At 34.6% G+C, this 22,908-nt stretch overlaps 3 protein-coding genes across 3 annotated transcripts; 2 read left to right on the top strand and 1 right to left on the bottom strand.

Annotated features, from left to right (window-relative positions):
- The first annotated feature begins 8,141 nt into the window (after positions 1–8,141).
- On the top strand, positions 8,142–8,636 carry Jhbp6 (Juvenile hormone binding protein 6). The gene is made up of 2 exons (XM_068292990.1): positions 8,142–8,376; positions 8,437–8,636. Exons 1-2 carry the CDS (start codon positions 8,142–8,144, stop codon positions 8,634–8,636), a joined length of 435 nt encoding a protein of 144 aa, XP_068149091.1.
- An 8,907-nt stretch (positions 8,637–17,543) lies between these two features.
- Positions 17,544–18,211, bottom strand: LOC137579181 (uncharacterized). The gene is made up of 2 exons (XM_068292885.1): positions 18,137–18,211; positions 17,544–18,047 (listed from the first exon to the last, which is right to left on the bottom strand). The coding sequence occupies exons 1-2, from the start codon at positions 18,209–18,211 to the stop codon at positions 17,544–17,546; spliced, it is 579 nt and encodes a 192-aa protein (XP_068148986.1).
- Positions 18,212–18,575: 364 nt separating this feature from the next.
- On the top strand, positions 18,576–19,806 carry LOC137579389 (uncharacterized). The gene is made up of 3 exons (XM_068293130.1): positions 18,576–18,635; positions 19,094–19,408; positions 19,534–19,806. Exons 1-3 carry the CDS (start codon positions 18,576–18,578, stop codon positions 19,747–19,749), a joined length of 591 nt encoding a protein of 196 aa, XP_068149231.1. The 3' UTR covers positions 19,750–19,806.
- The last annotated feature ends 3,102 nt before the right edge of the window (positions 19,807–22,908 follow it).

The following is a 22,908-nucleotide window of genomic DNA, read 5'->3' as shown; positions in this document are numbered from 1 at the left end:
ACTATTAATATTATTCAATATAAAATATACATAACACATTGTAATTAAAGTTATGAAATACATATTAATTTTTTCATTTTTTAGCCATTTTAGTATCTCAATTCAATTCAGTATCAAAAATATTGCATACTTTTTGTAGGTACATAAAGGTTACTTTTAGCACAGTGGCGCTTTTGGGAAGAAAGTTTACTTTGCCTACAAATGTCAAGCATACTTTTAGATATAAAAGAAAAATAAAATATAAAAAAGGTATTCCACAAGATCTGAGTAATTAAAGTTATTTTCACTAAATAGTTGTTCGTTTTCTAATGTAAATAATGTAAAAGCCGCTAACTATATCAATTTGTTGTATTTTCATGTAATTATACTTTCTGAAATGAGCATCAGATTGTTTTTAAGTTTCACCTAAAATATAAGCATCAGCAACCTCAACTCGTTACTAACCCAAGTCTTTGTGTACATATGTATCTATCTATCTATCCATCTGCACATCATCATCATCATAGTCATCGTCATTATGGTGAAACCTCGCACTCGTCCATAGATACTTTGTCTAGCATTTCAATTGGCAAACATACTTGAGCTTTTGGGGGTAGCTAACACACAAGTTTAACCAAAAAAAAAAAAAAAAGAATGGGAAAAGGCAAAAGCAAAAGGAGGAAAAATAAAGAAAACTCCGCACACGCAGCGAAAATAAACAACAAGCAACCGAGGACGTTGTGGATGCAACACCCCCATAAGCCCCTTCCACCCTTCCCGCCTTTCCCCACATAAACCGACAAAGCCTTTCATCTACTTCAAAATGCTTCAAGTAGCAATACAAAAGCCAAAAATACACAAACAAGAGGAGACCAAAGTGTGATTTTCGAAAATGGCAAAAGTATGTTTTCCAAATCTGACTTTTCAAGGCCAAATGAGATGGTTAGAGCCTCGATGGTGGCTGCTAGAGTGCTCTTGGGAATGGGGGGTTAACGAAACTGCTGCAAACTTCAACGGTTTTTCGGAGGCGTGGCACTAAGACGCCAAGAGGCAAATTGTGGGTGGTAGATAGGTTTTCACAAAAAGTGTCATCTTGAATATAAAGCGAATATTGGGACATTAGGGGGAAAGTCAGTTTTGTGTTGATTTTTCAAATTATTTGCCAAGGTTTGAAATGAATGTTGATGATTGCCCAACAAATTTAGTGACGAGACGTTTGATTATTCCTATATATGTTTGGGGGAAAAAAGCTTAAGAAAATAAATCTTTAGAAACTGTTTTGATGTGTTCTTCTTTCCATTTGTTATTTTATTTTCAATCTGCACACGTAAAAGTTCTTTCAATTAAAAAAGTTCTTCGCTAAATTGATTTTGCTTTATGTGAGAACAGAAATTGAAAATTATACTTTGAAAAAACTCTCCGAAGTTCATTTGCCAAGGATTTTGAGATGACTTACCTAAACTTGTATGAATTTTTATTTTCAAAAAAGGATTACGAATAAAAATTGTCTAGGCATAAGAAACTATTTTTATTTTATGCAAAATATGCATTAAATTTACTCACGTTACCATCTCTAGTTCAAACTTTTGGATGGCGTTGATGACTTTGGTTTTTGGTTTGAGATTTTGTTTGTCTGCCAAATATGTGTGTAAGTACAGTAAGTATGTGTGCCACAGTCAGAAGATATTTTGCCCACAAAACTCTCTTTTACTATGTATATGTATGCCCTGGTGGCAATTTAAGCTGTTTCTGCTGTTTATTCTAAACTTTGCTCTTTCTCCCTTTTCCACACTCCACCCTATCTCTATCTCTCACCCTCTCTGCGACTTTGTCTATTGAAATTTATAGTTTTAGTTGCTTTTTTGGGGGGCTTGACGGTTTCATATAACACACAACTAATAGGTTTTCTTAGACTTAGACTTAGTCAAAACTGTTTGTTCTGCTTGTTGTTGTCTAGGCAAATTTACTTTGGGCTTGGGCTCCTCTGTCTTGACAGCCTCGCCTCGTCGCTTTGCCCCACCAACTAGACTTGACTATTCTTTGTTTATCAAAATCAGTTTAAATTTACATTGCGGTTGGCTGACGAAAAACTTTCTAGACTCAAGACACATGCCAAGACATAAATGGGCTTTAATAAAACAAAAGAAGAAAACAAAAAATACACTAAAAACCCTTGTTTTTTTCTTTTCTGGCCTTTCATTATAAATAAATACATAATTTACTGTTTCATCAAATAAACGAAAGCAACCGGCAACAACAACAATAACAAAAAACAAAAAGTGCTTCATTAAAAAGTTGTCCTCATGAGTTACTAATTAAATAAAGACTAATTTTTTTTTGTTTGTTACACTTTTTGACTTTTTATACTCTGCTGAAGGGGCATGTTACCAGTTGGTTTTTTGTTAACAACTTTTTAAGTAACTATGAAAATAATATTAGCAAGTCACACACAATTTCTTAAATAAAAAGTCATACTTTAATTTAGTTGAATATATAACAATTTTCAATTAAGATCCAACAGTTTTATAGATTTTGAAAAGACATCAATAACTTTCATTAGGATATTGGCTATAAGAGGATTGACATTTTCAAAAAAATCCTTTTTTAATTTTGACTATAAAAGTAAAGTAATTCTATTCTCAGTTCAATCCTTTTCAAACAAAACATCAAGAAAAGAGTACGTAGGCTTCGTTATAAATGTAAATGGTTAAGCCCTTTGGTTATTTTTAGTGTTTTTCTGTTTTTTTTTGTGTTACTGCTAATCTATGTAAAGTTTTTTAGCCAAACTGTTATGGCATTTCATTTAAAGTTAAAGTCAGGAAGTCGCGAACGGAAAAGAAAGGGAGAGGCTATGCGAGAGAGACGAGAGACAGTGGGAATAAAAAGTTTTGCCTCAGTTATAACGAGGCAAAACACAAAAACAGAAAAAAAAAGAGGAGATGAGAGTAAAAAAAAAACGAAAAGTTGCATTTTCAGTTGATGAACTGCGACCGGAACATGGTCACACATGCTGGACAGAACATCTCGCCGCTCACTCCTTTCATTCCATCCTTATTTCCCTTTCTCTCTCTATCTTTTCAGACCTCTCTTGCCTATCACAATTTGTAGAGAAAACCTGTCAATTTAAGCGGCTTAGAGAGAGGCCAACAGGCATAGAGAGATTCAGCACAAAATTGTATGGGATAGCTGTACACAGTGCGTATGTGTAATATTTATGCATTTATACTTTCTGTATGTTGTTTTTTCTTTCTTTTATTTTTTTTTTGTTTGTTCTTTTTCTCGGTTTACTGCAGTCGTAATCAAAAAATTTACATATTTGGGCCAACTGAAATTAATTATAATGCCCACCACAAAACAAACAAAAGAGATGAAACAAGAAGCGAATCACAGAGAATATAAAAGAGAAGGAAGGGGCAAAAGAAAGGTTTACCAGGGCTGCACTTTTATAAACTGGCAACACAATTATTCAAAAACCAATTAGAACTTTAAAATTGAATTGCACTCAGTAAGATTAAAACTTAACGATTTGTAGCCGAATTGGTTGACTCTAATCCAAGATTTTAATAATAAGTTGATCAGCTGTCTCAGGTACCATTATAAACCCATCCTAATCCATTGACTAATTCCTTATCACAAACTTCAAAAATGCTAAATAAATGCTATCTAAAAGATAACATCAAAACGAAATAAATAATTAAAGCCAGAAAGATTAAAGTAATTAAATGATTTTTGAATGTTTAAATATCTAATTCTTGTAGTTAATATTTGTAAAAGAATTTTTTTTCTCTTTTTTTGGCAAATTCATGCATATTTTAGTAGATTTGGATTCAGTGCGGCAGGAGCAGCAGCTTCAACCCTGGTATAAAAAGTGAGAAAGTCATGAATATATAAAATGTGCCGCAGATTTTGGTTTTGTGCCTCAGTTGGCAGTTCTTTTGCCCATTTCAGTCTGCATTTAACCACCTTTACCCCATCCCCACACACACACACATACACATGGCAAAACTCATTTCATGGGTCACAAGCCGCAATCATCTCTTCGAGAGCAATAGAGATAGAATGAGAGTGGAGGGAGGTCAAAAACTGGCCAAAAATTGATTATGGCGGCCAACAGGAGCAACAGTAAAACCAAAAAAAGGAATACAGCGGAGAAGAATGAAGTTGTAGAGACGAACGAAACGAAAACCCAACCGAAACCAAGCAACTATCATCAAAATCCTATTAGTTGGATCTCTTGTTGGCTGTTGGACCTGGTCTATTGTCCTTGTCCAGTTGCCTGCATTTTGTTAGCGTTTATTTGGCAAATTAATTCCCCAAAAGGTAAGCCAAACTTGCGATTTGAAACAATCAGCGAGAACACCCCCCAAAACACACACACACACACACCCAATTTCCATCTCTCTCCCTCTCTCTTTCACACACACATACACTGTAAAATGAAGGTCTTCTGTCCTTTTTTTAAGGTTTTTTTTTGGTTTGTGCCATTGCTACTGCAGCTGTTGTTTGCCCAGAGCAAAAGCAAAAACCCTGGGCACACAATTTGTGACAATTCCTTTTTGCGGATTAATATTTGCTCTGCCCCCTTCACACCCCTTTACCGTCACAAAAACAAAAACACATCCCCTCCCTACCACTCGACCTACTGGACTGAAGACAAGAGCCATGTCCTGGAGAAGGGGAAGGCCAGTTGGGTTGGCTTAGGAGAGCAGCGGTACTCTCACCGGTTGCGCTTTTATTTGTCTCGCTGCCCTTTTGCCTTACTGTTTGTGTGTGTGTGTGTGTGTGTGTGTGTCCTCACTCTATTTAAATTAACATGCGCATATTTTTGGTTTGTGTCCAAAAAGTTTTTCACCCGAGATTTTTGGCTGTCCTTTTTCTCTTTCTCTGCGTGTGTTGCTGCTGCTGATGATGATGACAACCCTTAGATAATTATTTTTAATGTGCTACTCATTGTTTTTAGAACTTAATAATGCTGATGTCCTACGTCCTTCCTTCCATTTTGTCATCATCTTTTCTTTTGCCAATCCCCCCAATACTCATCTCACCTGATTTTTATTTTTTTTTTTTTTTTGGGTACAGCTTTTGTTTGCTTGGCTAGGCAAATTATGAAGTCTTATGAGATAAGGCAAATTGGTTTTACTTTTTGCAATTCGGGTTTCATTTTAAATAATCATTTCGTACAACATTTTCTATTTGATGTTGAAATAAGCTATATGGCTTTCAAATATGATATATCAATAACAACTTTTAAGCAAGTACAAAAAAAAAAAACACCAAATAAGATGTAACAGTCTGTAGATTTGCCATCATTGCAATTCAATTTGGCAAATTATTTCATTTAACTGATTGCAAGCCAAATAAATTTGCTGCCCATCCACACACTTGAGTTGATTCCCTGACTACTTTTTCCCCCCAATTTTTTTTTTTTATTTTTTGGCCTGACATCTAGCCTGATATATGACCAAAATGCTTGTCTCATTTTCTTTACTTCTCCAACTGCCTCTGCATGTTAATACTCTTATAAAATTGGTCATACTTTCGAGAGGAAGACGAACAAATTGAATGATTAAACTAACCAACTTAGGAGATATCATCTTGAGTTGGCGAAATGTCACACATGAGATTGTTGACTTGGCCTATGGAAATCTTACTTATAACAAGAAGTGTATATATGAATTTCGGCTATGCGTAAGTTTGGTTTTATTTTTTTCAAGATTGTCTGACAAAGTTGCTGCCATTTGTTCAAGTTCTTTTGGGTGGTCAGTTTTGGTCAGTCGATGGCTGTTTTTCCTTTACTCTACTTGGGCCCTAAGACAACAGTTGATAGACAGTAAGTAATACGCTTACTTTATTTACCTTTGCTTCTTTCTATTTCTATAATACAAATACATGTATATACATATATGTATATATTTTTTTAGTGTTGTTAAATATTGAAAACATAAAACAAACGAAAAATTCAAATCAAAATCTTTGTTTATCAATTTTGATGTCGCAATTCGGTCGGCAAATTCAAGTGTCAACATCATAGTATCAGCCTTTGGCGGCGGCTCTTGCACATTATTTTTGTTAAGTTTACTTTGGGGCATATGCATTTATATAAAAAATATATAAATAAGCAAAAATAAATGATTTCATAAGCGATGTTTTCAATCATCAATCGCAGACATGAAGATGAAATGAAAATTTCTTCCTAAAATGGCTTTAAAAAATGTCTAGGGTACCTTAAAGTCCATATTTTCTGATAGTTTCATTTATGTGTGTTTATTCAAAGAGACTTTTATTTTTATTTCCTCACCGCAAACACGATCAACACCAACGAATCGATGACGAAATGACCATAGTGTAATGTTCGCTGTGTATAGTGTAAGAAAAAATAAAAACTGCAACTGTTCTCCAATGGCCCAGCTCGGCCAACTGGCTAACAAACCGAAATGCAATTGCGAAATTTTTTTCGCAGCACTGAAATCAAGTTTTCCCCCAACGGCCTGGCCTGGCAGAGCATGGCATGGCATAGCCTCACCAACATCGAAAGCCTCTAGCTAAAGAGTATTGTAAAAGATTTTCCATTCATTCAGTTTTCAGTTTTCATTTGCAACTCGTTGATGTTAGTTGAAAGACATTTTGTGCATTGTCTGGGGAGTTCCTCAAATTCAAAATCAATTAGAAAAAGAAAAAAAACAATCCAAGGAAATCCCATTGAATCAATCAAACACTAAAATGAGTGTGCTCTTGGCTTATATCATGGGCATGGCCTTGGCCATATGTCGAGTTCGTGGACAAAATGATGGCTTTTTGACGGAGCCGCGTAAGTGTCAAGTGAGGTCAACAAAACAAAAATATCATTGTAAATACATCATGAAGGAAAATGTAGAGTAATCTGTTTGTTGGGATCTTATATTTTAGTTAGTTAAGCAAATATCTAGGAAACTTGAAACAAAAAAAGGGTAAAAGCAAATAAATTTATTAACAGCATTAATTAGGAGTTTTATGGTTATTTTTTTTTTTGGAATTTTAAATAGATTAACATCAAGGGAAAGATTTACTCAAAAGCCTTATGAAACTGGTTTGCATTATTATTAATCAGAATAGTTAATAGATTTTATTTTTATTTTTTTTTTCTTTCAATATTAACTAAATAGATTCCTAAAAAAACAACTGTAGGTAAACTGTTATTTGCTAGATTCTCTTTACTACAGATTTATATGAAATCCATAAGGTATCCTAAGACTAGAGATTCATAAGTCGATAGAATATTATTCATTCTTAGTCAATATATCTGGTGATCATCAATACAGCGTAAAGGCCACATAATGCTTTTATAGCACATAATTGGTGGAATATAACGATTTTCCATAGCCAAACTGATATTTGCCAATATATTCACCGATCGTTATGCACACATTTTGGTTAATCTATTGCTGGCTTCTCCATCAATTTCATTCCAAAGCATTGCTAACTTTTGCACACATTTGTGACTAACCAACATATTATACATACATACATATATATATGAAAAGCGATTACTATATAAAATATATATATATATATAATTGATATCATTGCACCACTAAACCGGATTTGTTTTTCTGCATTTTTGTTTTTTGTTTCTGTGTATGTGTGTTTTTCTTTTCTGGTGTGTCTTGTTTAATTTTCTTTTGGCTTGTTTAATAAAATCAACACAAAAAAAAAAAAAAAAAAAAAAAAACAATTGAAAATTTTACTCGAACCGCAGCAGATTACATTAGAGAATGTAAAATAGCCGATAAGAATTTTGTCAACTGTTCAACACAAAGCATACAGCAGTTATTCGATAAACTAAACGATGGTAAGACACTTCGCAAATTATTGCTTAAATTTTATATAACTTGGCATCACATTTCTGCAAGGCATTCCCGGTCTGAACAGCATCAAAAGTTTCGATCCATTTCATTTGAATCGCATTCGCATATCACAGGGTAACAGCAATGCGATCAATTTAAAAGTCGAATTGGCGAATGTGAAAATAATTGGTTTTGGTCATACCAAAGTATTGGAAAGTATGTAAGTTATATAAACTTTTGTATTTTTCTTTGAATTTTTGATATGGTAGAAAGTGTTTTCTGTTTTTCAGCGTTTACAAAAAGGATTTCAGCTGGAAAACCACATTCACATTGCCAGTGATGAAACTTCAGGGAGATTATAGTCTCTTTGGTCGCATTTTGCTAATACCTCTTAATGGGCGTGGTCAGGTGTTTCTTGATGCCGAGAATATGACAATCACAATGCATACCAAGACACGCCTATACACCAAGGGTAATTTCACTTTTTACAATGTCACAAATTGTCGTGTAGACTTCAAAATGGATGGCCTGAAATCGTATTTTTCAAATCTTTTCAATGGCAACAAACAATTGGGTAAATTCAAAAACTAAACAGAGCATAAGCAAACTAATTATGTATATATTCTATCTACAGAGGACAGTACTAATAAGTTTTTCAATGATAATTGGCGCATGTTGGCCGATGCCCTTTATTCGGTTATAACACAAACAGTTGAGGATATTCTCTTGGATGTTTTAAGAAAAATATTTCATTTTATACCAGCCAATTACTTTGTTAGTGATATACCAACGCCTGAGCAACTTTATGGTAAAACAAAATCGAAACCAAAGTGAATACGAAAAAAAAGTTTTGATGAATTTTGTATTTGTTTTTTTTTTTTTTTGTGTAATGTTTTAAGTTGGGGAAAATGATCTGTGGAAAACGGTTTAATAAAAAGTCAAATTAGACAATAGAACTAAAATGTAATACTTTACTATAAAGATATATGACAATTTTAAGGGTCTTTGATCATAATGTATTTATTTTGATTTTCTTTTTCAAACCGTTAAGGACTGAAAAGTAACACACCAAAACTAAAAACAGTTGCATCCCTTGCAAAGTTTTTGTTTTTAGAAACAACATTTAACGGTCTCAGTTAAAGTCCTTTCGCTTGTGCATGTAAAGTATTAGTGTCCTTCAACTGTTGTCTTAGTCTGCAGTGGCAACAACTGCAGCAACTACTTTTCACCAGACGACATTGTCCAGCCACAATGTTGCATTTCCCATACATGTACATATATCAGGATATATGTCAAGCCATAGCACGAGCTTTTTTAAATGCACTAAAAAAAGCAGAACAGAACAGCACAGTAAAATACAAACTAGGCCCGGAATGGAGTATGTCGATGAATGGTTAATGGTGTTTGGCATCCAGCTGAGGTTAACCGCAAATATGCCAAAGCAGTGAGCCGCCGCCGCGTGTTTAAATTAATTGCCACAAAACATACCCAGAATCCGAATATTAATTTCAACTTCAGCTTTTTTTGCCTCCTCCCTCGAATCGTTCGTTTTTGGCCTTTTGAAGCCTGCCAATAATTTGTTGCAAGTGCCGCAATTAAAATGTATCCGCTTGTTGTTTTTTTTTTTTTTTTTTGTTGCCGCTGCTGCTGCAGCAACCATTACAAATGCCCGACAATTAGTTTAAATTTAATGCGCAATGCGTTTTTGGCCTTTTAGTTTACAACATTTTGCGGTTCTCTCAACGTTCTTGTTCGGTTTTTTTCTCGTTTTTGTTTCCTTTTTTTTTGTTGGTTTGTTGGTTGCGCCAAAAGCGACAAATCCTGTGCGTGATTGCAATAAATTCCGTTGAAGACTGCATCAAAAATTCACACACACTCACCCAAGGTAAACAAAATAGGAGACTGAGATGGCAACGAGAGAAAGAGGAGCATAGGAGACAGAGAGAGAGAGAGAGAGAATGGGAGAGATGTGTAGAAATTCAGACAATGGTAAAACGTTACAAAATGGTTGAAACGTTGCACCGAGAAAGGCCAAAAACCCAAAGACAAACATTGAAAGACACAAAGGCAAAGCAAGGGTATATGAAAAGACTCGAATACCCTAAACGTTAAATCCATCGAGCACAGAACAGTTTGCTATTTATTAATAGATATTTAATTGAACTAATAATATAGATTAATAATAAAATAAAACAAGTAAGGGCATTGTCTTAAAAGTCCAAAAAACATACATAAAATAATAAAAAATACGGGAATTAAAATGGTTTTATGGAATTTGTTTTTAAAGGTTCGAACGGCCGAATTTGGCCAAGCTTGAGGTCAATAATTCATATAAATTAAGAACTAAAGTGATCAATGCATTAAAATTTGCATTAGTTTTCTGTATTGGAAGTTCATTTTATATCAAGCAACTAGTATCTTTTGTATGGTTTGTAGAAATGTTTTGAAAAACTTCAAAAAACAGCGTTGACCTAGACGAATCTATTGAATAAATGGCAATACCCTGTCATGGATGTACCTTGTGACTCTAAGTGTGCTCCTATACACATATGTATGTACATATATCTATATATATATATACATATATGACGTCATGTGATGCACTGCTCTATATGTGGCAATATGTAGTTGAAAGTATTTCAATATTCGCAACCAATGTTGATCAATATTTGCAGTAAGTGGTCGCGCTCTACCTACCAGTTCGACATCGTGCTTTGGATAAAGGTAAATTCCCCTTTCTGTTTTTTTGGCAGCCTAAAAATGTGCCACGTAAAATTTTAAAGTTAACCCTAAAAGTAAGCTTTAAGCAAGCGCACAATCGGTGAGACACATAGCCTAGGGATATGCCATTGTTTTAACACTCTCTGCCAAGCCCACTCACTACTGCATATGTATATTACCTACTTACTTGGGTTTAAATCCTCCATCTCTGGTGTCATTTGGGCTCGAGAAGCTGCAATAATATTTAGTTGCTGCCACCAAACTGTTAATTAGATAGCCAGATCATAAATTAAATATTTAATTATTATGTCCACTATGCTTGTTGGGCCAATTAATAAAAATATAATTTCAAATTAAATGCTGTCACATGGAAAAGGGGAGGGAAAAAAAACACTGCGAAAATGTGCCATATGCAGTGCTAAAAAAGAAAAAGTCCATGAACTTTAAAGCCGAAATAATAAAAATTTATGACCAAATAATTGCAATCTCATTAGGACACTCTCATTGGGCGTTGGGGCGAAACCATAACATGAACATGGGCCAATTTCCAGTATAAATATATGCATTTTGTAAAATATTTAACAATAATTGAGCGTAAAATAATCGCTCGACGAGGACCTCTGATAAAAACAACATAAAAACTCTTACCATTACACTACCCTGCAATACGGTCAGCTCCACCCCGAAGTGCGTTAATTGCAGGGAATGCATCGCGTGCACACACACACACACATAGATACACTCGGACGGCACATTGATGCACACAGATAGAAAGACATGGGCATGGGTTTGGGCTTGGGCTTGGGCTGGGCATGGACATGAACGTGGACACGGATTGCGGCGACAGCGACAATTGTAATTAAATAGACACCACACATGGTCTATGGATGCAATCGATGGACAGGCCAACAACAAAGTGTGTGCAAGAGTGAGGGAGAAAGAGAGAGAGAGAGCGCGCAAGATAGATAGAGAAAGGTATGTATAGATAGAGAAAGGTATGTATATGTATGTATGTACGTAGCCTAAGTAGGTTGAGTTAAACCATTCATACAGTGGTTCAATTTGATCACTTAATAGTTATAAATTTCAGGCATTTCGCTTGTACAGAGTTCATTAAACAAACTCAAATCAAAGATGTTGCCCTTACGATATGGGCTCTTGATTTTATCTATTCAGCAACGGTTTGCCACAAGGAACAATTGAAATGGTTTTAGGCTCAAGGAGAACATAAATTTTCGATCTGTTAATTTACTTGTCTTAGATCGGTAGAGAAACCAAAAAAGTTCTCACTTAAACCAATGGAATGTATATATATGTATATATGTAGATAGGTATATCATACTGATGATATGGTCAATATTTCTAGAGATGATTCAATATTTATACCCACAGTGCAGTGAATGCAGAATTTCCCAGAATTTTGTTCATTTATTTGAAGTTATTGAGTTGTTGGCATTAATTTTATATAGAACTCGTTCGTTCTCACCCACTAGCTTTCTCTTTCTCTCACATTCTGTGTGTCTCTTTCATGCACACTTTTTCGGTCATTCTCACTCTGGATATTGCTATAATGGCATATTTTGCGGTTTTTCTACCAATTTTCGAGCACCGTGCTTAATGAGCTCTTCAACTCAATGGCCATGGCAATCTCGTAAAAATAAACAACATTTTGGTTTTAATCGATGTTCCCAATGTAGTACTAGTTGTTGCTATAGTTATTATTGTTGTTGTTGTTGCTGTTAAACTAAATTGTTTTGGTCATTACAATTTAACTGATTTGGGTTTTGAATAAATGAGCTTATCAACCAAACATCAATTTCCTTTTGCGCACACGAAAAATAAGAATGAAAAAACAGCTAACCAAAGCCAAAAACGAAGAAGAAGATGATGATAAACAATCAGAACGATTTTTTCGCTAACTTCCTCTCTCAAGCTAGGAGCCTAAGGCACTCGCATCATCATTTTACGAAATTTTATTTACACCTTACTGTGAAAATGTTTACACTTCAACAGACAGCGCCAATAAGTGGACTGTTCCACCTTCAACATCATCATCTTCATTCTCTTTGTCATCATCGTCTTTATCATCATCCAAAATGAGCAATATGTAAACCTCCAGGATGCCAAAGGCAGCGCCCCCCAAACAATTGAAAGTGGATTTCCGTAGAAGGCAAAAAAAGGGAAGAAAAAAATGAAATGGAAAAGAGGAAAAAAATTCCGTTGAAACTCATAAAAAATACTGAAAATGCTAACCTGCCTGCATAATGCCAAGATATAAGTAGAATAGGAAACTCTCGCCAGGTAGAAGGAGTGTAAGAAATAGGAGCATTGTGGGGAGGGAGGGGAAGGGTCTCTAGATAGCTGGGCTGAAAGCATCGAGCTTGTCATAGCGTAAATTTATGTAAAAATTTGTAGCAATTGCAATAAGTTCGTTGTGCCCGCCAGCAGCAGCAGCAGCAAAAGCAGAAGGAAGCTAGAAAAAAGAAAGGAACAAATAAATTCTCCCTCAATGTGCATTTTAAGTGGGCGAGAGGTAAGAAGTGCCCTGGGTTAGCAGCGACTTTAAGGCTTAATGATTGAATCAACATTATTTTTTTAGCCAAAAACCCAAAAGACGCACTAGATAGCAACTATTTTAAACTCAAACTTAAATGTGTTGTGGTACAAAGAATATAAAAGAAGTCTATTAGATAGTTTAAGTCTCGAATACTGTTCGAACTATTCTTTGTTTACTTGTAGCTAGTAAGATATATTACTTATTTGATTTAGTTATGTAAATTAGATAGTTGTGGGTTCTTTTTTCTTCAGTTATGAGTATTACATTAAGATTACGTATACGTATTAAGTATGGATATTAAGTATACGCATGCCCTTCTCCACGCGAATCAATCTAACATTTTGGAAAAAGATTCATTAAATAATTTGCCTTATAACATGTTTTTTTAGAAGCAACATTTCTTTATGCTTCGTTTTCTTTTTTCAGGTTTTTGCCAACTTGAATATATGTATTCAAATTTCTCATATTCCCATCAGTAGCCACTCCCTTACAATGACCATGTGGTCATTGAACTTTTTATTTCTATTTGTAGATGAAATATTTTGCAATTATATTTTTTTTTTTTTTCTTATGATTATATCATAAGCTTTCAATCAAACACTTATTTTAATTGCTTTCAAACTTATTTTTCACATTACTTTTTACTTGGCCTGCAACGTTTTTTACATTTCAATTAGATCTACCCGAAAGACCTTAACCTCGAAAACTTGCTTGAAATATTGTTCAGATCTTTGGGTTAGCCAGATAATTTCTCAGGCCTTAGCTGAACCGACATTAATATACATATATGTATGTACTTATGTATATTGTATCTGCAATCAAAAATCACAATTTTTGTCACACACAAAATGCAAATTTTCTTGGGGCTTTGGAAAGGGGAAGATAGAGAGAGCGAGAAAGGAAGTTAGAAAGAGTAATAGAGGAAAAAGGGAGGGGTAAAAAAGAAAGGCGAAAGGGTGTTAAAGCGTCTATTTGTTTGAAGTCGAATGGAAGCATTCAAAGATTTCTTATCGCTGCGAATTTTGATTGGGATTGTCGTCGACGTTGTCGTTGTCTGAGTTCAATGGCCAAAAAACTAAAGTTTCTCTTAAGTGAATTTTAAAGTTTTCATTTCGTTTTTTACCCTGAGGAGTTGAAATTTGTTCAACTATGAAAATCCACTTACGAAAAATTATGTTAATTGCATTCGAGAGAGGACTGAGACGAACAAAATCTCTTCCTTTTGACTGAGATGAAATGAAAATCTTATTAAATCAGGCTGGCCAAAATGCACAATGCTAGAAATAAAGACCAAGAGACCAAAAAAATCCTTTCGCCAAACAGAAAAAAAAAAAATAAAATAATAATAATAAAAATTATGAGAATGGTAATGGGAATGGGAAAGGGATAAGCATAACTCACAGACAATTGGCAAACAAACAAAATTTTGCCAAAAATAACAAAAATTTTCTTGATGAAATGTCTTGAAGCAAAGTAATCGGGATAAATGTGAGGCAGCATGGGCAGGCAAGTAGTCAGCAGGCAGTCAAAAGGGCCTAGACTTGGCTCAATATTTGCACTTTGAGGCAAATGCCAGCCAGAGCGAAAGACAGAAAGAAAGAGAGAGAGAGAGAGAGCGAGAGGAGAATGCACAAGAGAAGAGTTAATTTTGGCCCAACTGTCGTCACAGTTTTTGTCTTGTACATTCATTGGCTCATGATGAAGTGCTGGGTAAATACTTTTACTCGCTTTTGGACTCATTCTCGTTCTCTTCCTTCCTGCAAATCAAATTTGGCAATCATGGAGTAAAGTTTTTAATGCAATCTCAATGAACCTACCATTTACTTTTACAAATAGCAGTACAATTTTATCCAAAAAACAACAAAAATATTTAATCGATTATAAATATCTAAACTCATTCTTAACTAATTTAAATTAACTTCTAAAAAAGGGTATTTAATTGTGAATTTTCGTTTAGTTATTTATTGGGTACAGTTTGTTCTGTTGAAGTCTGTTTTGTTAGTTTCTTTCGATTTCTCTAAGTGTAAATTTTTTTTAAACAATCAACCTATCACGTGCCGCAAGATCTCTAATTTCACATGCTGCTCAGCAGACAACAGATCACATTAGCATATTTAACCCAATTTTTCTAAGTTTGTTGATAATAAAAATACAAAATACAAAAAAATTAAACAAATTTATTTGCTGGTTATTCCAGTGGAACTTGAAATTTAAATGCAATTTAGAAACGGATTTCAGTGCAAGTTCTTCTTAAATTTGGCTCTTACCTGTTTGGAATATCAAAAACCAAATGAAAGATCATGGGATAGTTTTTTACTCATTCTCCCACTCCACTAACATCCCTCTTTCACCCAATCATAAAGAACAGGGAAGGGGAGGAAAGACGGCAAAAAGTCACCGATGTGACAATGTGACAATAATAATTGATGCCCTTTTTTTGCGCCCGTGAAGGTAAGCGAGCCAAATAAATTCAATAAAAGTCACTGAAATGTCAATAATTGAAATGCCAAACAAACAGCAAAAAAAAAAAAAAAAACAAGAAAAAAAGGCCAAGAAAAACGAAACACAAATTAACATTTTTATATAACAAATTTAATTTGGACAAGCGAATCGCAAAATTGCATAAATTTCAATTTCCAGTCGGTCGGAAGGACGACAACACAAATTGAGAACAGGTGAGAGACGTGAAGAAGCTTTTTATAGGCCAACAAATGTTGGACATTCTATTATTCAAAAAGGTAACACCACTTTGACGTGAATTGTGCAACAATTAGCACCGATATACATATATACATACCTATGCATACATACGTATGTATATTATACAAACATATATCAAAAAGGTGCCGCCACATTTCCAAGTTATTGCACTTTTTCTACTAGCGCGACTCCAAGAGGAAAGATTTATTGTCGCTCTTTATAAGCTTAGATATATAGAGTGTTGGTTTATACACACACACACACACACAAATATATGTATATTTCTTCTTTTTTCCAGTCGCTGACTCAGTCAGTCTCGACAGAGTCTCATTTGCTGTCAACGACTTTTTGGCTTAAACGATGTGCAATGCATCCTTAATTACAGTTCACAGCCAAAAAAAAAAAAAAACATCAAGCGGATAGAGTGGGAGGATATAGAATGTTAGAGAGAAAGAGAGAAATAGGGGGATAAAGTTTACGCTATTCTTTGCTAGGATAGCTAAGCAGCAGCTGTTGCATAAAAATGTAAAATGTATATTTCACAACTTTTTATTGTCTTTTGCAAGAAAATAACTACCAAAAAGTTTAATTAGAGGCCTTTTGGTCGTTTACGTGGTTTGATTTCGAATTGCAACCTTTTATAAAGAAAATAATAAAAAGGTTTGATCAAAATTTGTTTAACATTAGGATTCTATTTTAATGCTTAAAGTTTATTTGGTTCACTTGTCGTTTCATCCAAACACATACAAAGAAAGAGAGACAAAGAGAGAGAGAGAGAGAGAGAGAGAGAGAGAAGGAGGGGGAGATAAAGCAAACATTAACCCTAACGATATCAGCTACCAATCAACTTACTACCTTCTAACATATGAGCTCTGCCGACTCCTGACAACTCACAGAAACTCCTCTAAATCATTGTCGTCTGTTGCTCATCATCAAGCACTGCACTACATACACTTATACTCATACCGAGAGAGACAGACAGACCGACAGACATATGGCAGCCAATGTCTTGCCATAGCCATTGCCATTGCCATTATCAAGCGTCATCAATTGCGCGCTGGTTTGCGCCCCTTTTGCCTCTTGCAGACAGCTTGTCACCGTCGGGTAAACATGCGAATTTCGCAGTCGAGCAAGCAAACACGTGACGATGGCGGCACAATGCCTTAGAGTAAGAAGGCAATACTACCTTCTACTACTGCTACTTTAGCTACTACTATTTGGGAGACGGATAATGGGGTGGTCCTCCATCGCCTGATGATGAGGCGACAATGACGTCAATCGTGCGACAAAAGACATTTTGCATACTAAAATACAGAATCAGATATATAGAGAGACATACACCAGACATCGCGCATATAGTGCAACGAATAAGAGCTCAAAATAGTGATGAGAACGTGACACGAATTCACAATATTCTCTGTCTTTCAATATCATTTCTTTCCCTTTCACAGTAAATAAAGAAGTTTTTCTATCACAAAACCCTACTCTAACTTTGACTTCTGTTCCGTTTAATGACTTTTGAATAAATGAACAATCACAGCTGATCAAAATGATCACGAAACCCCAATTATGGCTATAAAACTTCTATCAGTCTTAAAAAATTATGATTTCGACAAACCAAATTCTTCATTAAATTCTAAAAATGAAAAACTCTCTTATAGAGATTGCAATGTACAACATTAAAGAGATGATTTTATTGAGAGAAAAAGATAGAGAAAACAATACACAACATTTAATAAGAACATTTCTTCTTCTTTTTTTCCTTAACCCAAACTGAACATTTTGAGATTGTTGAAACCCTTCGATTTGTCGATGCGTCCATGTATTATACCCCGAAAAATAACATCATTTTGGGGTTTACTTAAAATCACAGAAAATTGAAAATTCGTTTCGGGTAAAAAGCTGGGCATCAATTCCTCATCCACTTGATAATTTGTCAGGGTGTATGTACCCTTTTGTATGGGGCAATCTCTGATTAGTTTACCATGTCGTATTAAATCATCATAAATGCTGCGTATCAATGGATCCGTATTTCTGACTTTGAGCATTTTGCAAAAGTTTAACGTATGATTTAGTAGAGTGGAATAATTGCCCTTATCGTTTTCCAAGGCCAAGCTTGCCGTCAGATAGACATCGTTTATTACCTCATGGGTTTTGAATTCGACAGTGAGACTGGAGTCGGTATCATTTTGTATCTGAACATTAACAGTCACAATTTTATCATTAACTTCGTAATCGAAGCGTGTGAATATGATCTTGAAGGCACGCTAAAATAAAAACAAACGCGCACACACACACATGAAAATATTGAAAATTAATTTCATTAAATACTTTCATATTTTGACTAGAAACTTACCCATGCCCCAGTCATGGGACATACCACTAATAATACCAATAATAGAGTATAATTCTTCTTCAGCACTTCACGCATCTCGCTACAATTATCTACTGATTGTGATATATTCAATTATACATTATTTATATTCGAATAATTGGAAATTGAGACAGGGTCCAATGGCTAACAAAGTATTTCGGTTATTAGTAGATGAAAATCTTGTCGTTGATGGTGCATGGTGCATTACCCCGCCTAAATGGGGTCAGAGTTTAATTTTTTTTTTTCGTTTTTAAAGTACACAAATCATTGAAGCATTTCATTTCGAAATCCATTTTCGATAAGATCGATTAGCTAAATGTTTAAAGCAATTTCCATAGAACATTACTCTAATCACTGGTATTATAAATAGCCAGTGCATCGTTGGAAAAGTCAAACAGTACGACCAACGTGATCAAGCATTATGTTAGTGAATACAATTTTTGTGGTCCTTTTGGCCATGTCTCATGGAGTTTTTGCGGAGGTAAGTCAATGAGAGCCGCAAGGAAACTATCAACAATCATTGAATATACAAAATGAACATTTTTTTTTTTTTTTCGAGTGTTTTTTTCCTTTTTTTTTTTTTTTGTGCATATGAAAAGTGATTGCTTCCTGCTCTTAAAATTTTACTGACTGAGAATATAAATTGAAGTGTAAAAAAAGGTCAGTTGATTATTTTGATAGAAGCCAAGATCAAAATTATTTATATTTAAAATGTTGATTGAAGGATCTTTACTGCGAAACGGATTTATCATTAATCCAACTCCATTCGTCAAGCAACACAAATCACACTGTAAGACTTTTTAGAAAATATCTACAACTAAAGCAGCTGACTATTAAAAAAGTTCTACACCTAAATTGACTGATCGTATCAGAAGAAGTCCTTAATGCAAAACAATGTTTATTTAACTAATCTTCTCCTTTCTTTTTTTTTGTTGCCAGAAAATGTTACGACCGAAATTTAAGGATATAAAAATCTGGAGCGAAGAGAAACTTGTTAGCCACAAAGTGGTCTATGATCATAGCGATCCTCATTTGAATTTCTCGATGGAGGTGCATCAGGAATTGCATGATGTCGACATACATTTGGAGGTTCGCATCACGAATAAAATGGATCCCATGTATACGACCACTCTGAATACCACTCTCAATATCTGCCGTATTCTTGGATTTGCCAACAAATCGCCAGTTGGACGTTTCGTACATGGTTTTATTCGTGAATTCGGCAATATTGTTGAAAGCTGCCCCATTGCCAAGGTAAGCCACACGTTCCTCGACATTAGATAAATGCATTCCAAACAAACAAACAAATATTTTCATACACATAGGGAAAATATCGTTTTCAACTACATCGCATTCATCATTTCCGTCGTCCATTTCAGGGTTCATACTTTATCAATAAATTCTGGTGGCCCGAGGATCCAACCACAGCAATTTTGCCAGAATTGGAATTCGATATCATCTGGGAGGCCTATCATATAGATGCCAGCAAGAAACGTACATTGATTATGAATGATCACTTCACTGGCGATTTTACTGTACAGGATGTTAATAATCTGAAACCTGGCATCTTTGCCATGTTGCCCAAATCGGTTTAATAGTGCAAACTTGTATTAAGCCAAGCAAAGCAAACAAAAAAAAACCCCCCAAAAAAGTAAAGCAAAAAAAATTTAACCTTCAAAAACACTTTTAATCCAAATCGCTATATACTATATATGTATTCAACTATATAATAATCTGTGTTTTCAATTTTCAATTTATGATATCTATGTAAAAAGCTATACAACTACACTGCAAGCAAAATGAATAAAGTATGCCCATTGAAAAAAGCAGAAAAAAGCACAAAATTTTTCTAGATTTTTGCAGCGATAATCAAATTAAGATTTACCCATGACTAAATCGTTGAAGTGTTGGGCAGCGTAAAAAAAATGTATAACAATTTGTATGTACATTGAAAAAAAATTTGAATTTTGGACATTTCAAAACTTTGGTTACTCTTTTTACGTTTTCTAATGTAATTGAATCTAAAAATACACTTTTTATTAACGAACAAGTAGATGTAACTTGCTTAGATATAAGCTGAATTTGAAAGAATTTTAAAACGTCTAAACACGAGAGTCCAAAAATCATTTTTCGCGCTCCTCAATATTTTGGTGAAACAAATATGGCAGAAATCCAAAAGAAATCACGCATTTTGGAGTGGAATATTGTCTTGGATTGGAAATTATCTACCAATCAAAATGGGACACTTCTTGGTTAACTGTACGCAAAAATTATTAACAAATCTCCTTCCAGCCACTTGGTAAGTTTAGTTGACATGACTGTAAATGACTTTTAGAGTATATATCAACAAAACTAAATTGCCTTCAAATTGTTCAATTCTAAATCGCTATCATATTCACGCATCCATCAATGCCATTTTGTATTAAATTTTTCATATTTCTTTTCAATACTTTGAAATTTGCATATTGCACAAATTGAATTAAAATGGGCCATCAAAATAGACACATACAGAGCGACGGAAGGCGGGTACAAAAAAAAAACACACACACACACGAAATATACAAATTTTTTTATACATACACCAGCAAACAGAAAACAAAAATCAAAAACCGAAAAAATCAAAGCAAAACGAAAATGAACAAAAAATTAATATTCAATATATTTGCAATGAAATGTTTGTGACTTGTGTCGTGTTTATTGTGCTCAACGAGATGACAGTTTGCGAATTTTAAAAACGCTTTTGCCTATTATTCGAGTGTTTTGTTTGAGTGTGTGTGTTTGTTTTTTTTTTTTTTTTCGTAGAATTGAAGGTGGCAAAATTTTGCAATGATTTCGCCAGCCATTTGCTATGATTTATGCCTCCTCTTATACTTTATGCCCCGATTGAGGAAGTAATAAAATGCCAATGGCAACAAAAAACGATTTGTGATTGGCAAATCAAACAATTTCAATTTGATTTCAATTTCGTTAACAATTTACTAACCTCTCTTGCGCGAAAGAACAACTTTTATCAATTACCTGACAGAAAACAAAAACCCCAAAAAGGTGCAAAAAAGAAAAGGTCAATATCATTGTGTTAAGCTCTTGACCAAACGGGGGAAAAAAAAAGAAATCACCCGTTTACAATGCATTTGTTTTCACTTTGTTGAACTTGAACAAAGTTTTTCTTACAGGAAAATAGAAAGAAATGGTTAAATTCATGGGTCAAGCCATTGGCCATTTAAGCTCCATTAGACATGCCTTTTCTGGGCTTCCCCTTTTGTCGCGGTTTAGTCCAGTGTAAGGAAATTCATTGTTCGAGTTTTTAGAGGGCCAGCTGCTGCTTTGCTTCTCGCTCTCTCTCTCTCTTTCCCCATATAGTACATATATATAACCCGTTCAAGTTGTAAATCTTGAAAAATTGCCATTCAATGCAAACATTTTGAAAAACATTCATCAATAAGTTGGCTTTACTGAAAGACTTGGTAGATGTATGTATGTATTATTGCTTGCGCGCACCAAACAATGAAAATTTTGCACTCTAATGTGGCGTTAAAGTTGTTACACTGAAAACAATTTTAAAAGAAGGTCATTCCTTTTAAATTGCACACACAAAAGAAGCAAAAGAAGCGTTTATATTTTAAATATAAAGACTAGATTTCGTAATAAATGAGAAGAATGCAAGTTTACTGAACCAATTTTCTTTTTCTGGTTTTCTCAGTGTAGTTCACTCGAATGGTGCAAGAGCAACACATTGCATGCGGTGGTACAAATTTCGTGGAACCTTTCACATATGCCACATATGCCAAGGACTTTCTATTGCCAATGCCATTGCCAGACCAGACTAAACCAAAGCATCAGGCAGAAGATGGGAATGGGAAGGGATAAGGTCCAATAGCAGCAGCAGTAGCAGGGCCAGAGGCCATATCCCAGTCAAATCTGTCCATTTGACTAATAAATCCTTGAGCAGCTTATTGAGCAACGTCTGCGCATAAATATTATGCCTGGCAACTGGCCGAGAAGGACTTTTGCCTCTATGTATTTCTATTCACTTTTCACTTCAATACGTTTTCCTCTTCCTTCAGTGCCTGTCTCTCCTTCTCTCTGGCATTAAAGCTCGCCTCGTATGTGTTAAGTAAAATTCTAACAAAGATTTTCTTTTGGTAGTTTTTTTTGTCGTCGGCTCTCGTTTTTGTAGCTCAAATTCTTGAGCTGACATTGGATTTCGGTTGACTGTCGTGTTTGGTATGCCTGGGCCCAGGACATTCTCCTTTAGTTTTCTTTCATTTTTTATTTTTTTTTTTTTGGTTTTTCTTAAGTACACTCGCTGCACTAAAAGGATATGCAAATTGTTTGAATAGCAAACGACATGCTAAACAATTTCTAGTTTCCCCCTAACAATAAAAAAGAAATAGAAAATAGGAAAAGCAAATGGAAATAAAAAAGCATTTTCTATCTCTTATTCTGGGCAATTTTTCTTCTGACCATTTGCGATTGTTGTTTGTTTTTGCGCATTAAGTTGTTGGAATACAAGGATATGCACAGGACATCTATATATACACACACACACACATGTGGATATATATTTACATGGGCTTTTCCCTACCGGAAATGTTTTTGTTGTATTTCACACTCGCTCGGTATAAATCACAGACCAACCATGTCCCATGTCTCCCTTTCTCTCATTCTCTTAGGGAATCTCTGCTTGTTGGTTTATTGAATTAGTTGATTATGCTAAGGACACACTATGCCAGGCAAATGTCCGGAGTTAGAGA

The sequence above is a fragment of the Drosophila tropicalis genome, unplaced genomic scaffold (genome assembly GCF_018151085.1).
Source record: "Drosophila tropicalis isolate 14030-0801.00 unplaced genomic scaffold, ASM1815108v1 contig_694, whole genome shotgun sequence".
Classification (NCBI taxonomy): Eukaryota; Metazoa; Arthropoda; class Insecta; order Diptera; family Drosophilidae; genus Drosophila; species Drosophila tropicalis.
The sequence above is the reverse complement of the archived record's forward strand: the minus strand, read 5'-3'. Positions and strand labels throughout refer to the sequence as shown.

Coding starts and splice junctions, on each gene's coding strand:
- LOC137579181 (XM_068292885.1), bottom strand. CDS start 18,211: ATGCGTGAAGTGCTGAAGAAGAATTATACTCTATTATTGGTATTATTA. Junction 18,048..18,136: donor GTCCCATGACTGGGGCATGG/GTAAGTTTCTAG, acceptor TTTTTATTTTAG/CGTGCCTTCAAGATCATATT.
- Jhbp6 (XM_068292990.1), top strand. CDS start 8,142: ATGAAACTTCAGGGAGATTATAGTCTCTTTGGTCGCATTTTGCTAATA. Junction 8,377..8,436: donor CAATGGCAACAAACAATTGG/GTAAATTCAAAA, acceptor TTCTATCTACAG/AGGACAGTACTAATAAGTTT.
- LOC137579389 (XM_068293130.1), top strand. CDS start 18,576: ATGTTAGTGAATACAATTTTTGTGGTCCTTTTGGCCATGTCTCATGGA. Junction 18,636..19,093: donor CTCATGGAGTTTTTGCGGAG/GTAAGTCAATGA, acceptor TTTTGTTGCCAG/AAAATGTTACGACCGAAATT. Junction 19,409..19,533: donor AAAGCTGCCCCATTGCCAAG/GTAAGCCACACG, acceptor CGTCCATTTCAG/GGTTCATACTTTATCAATAA.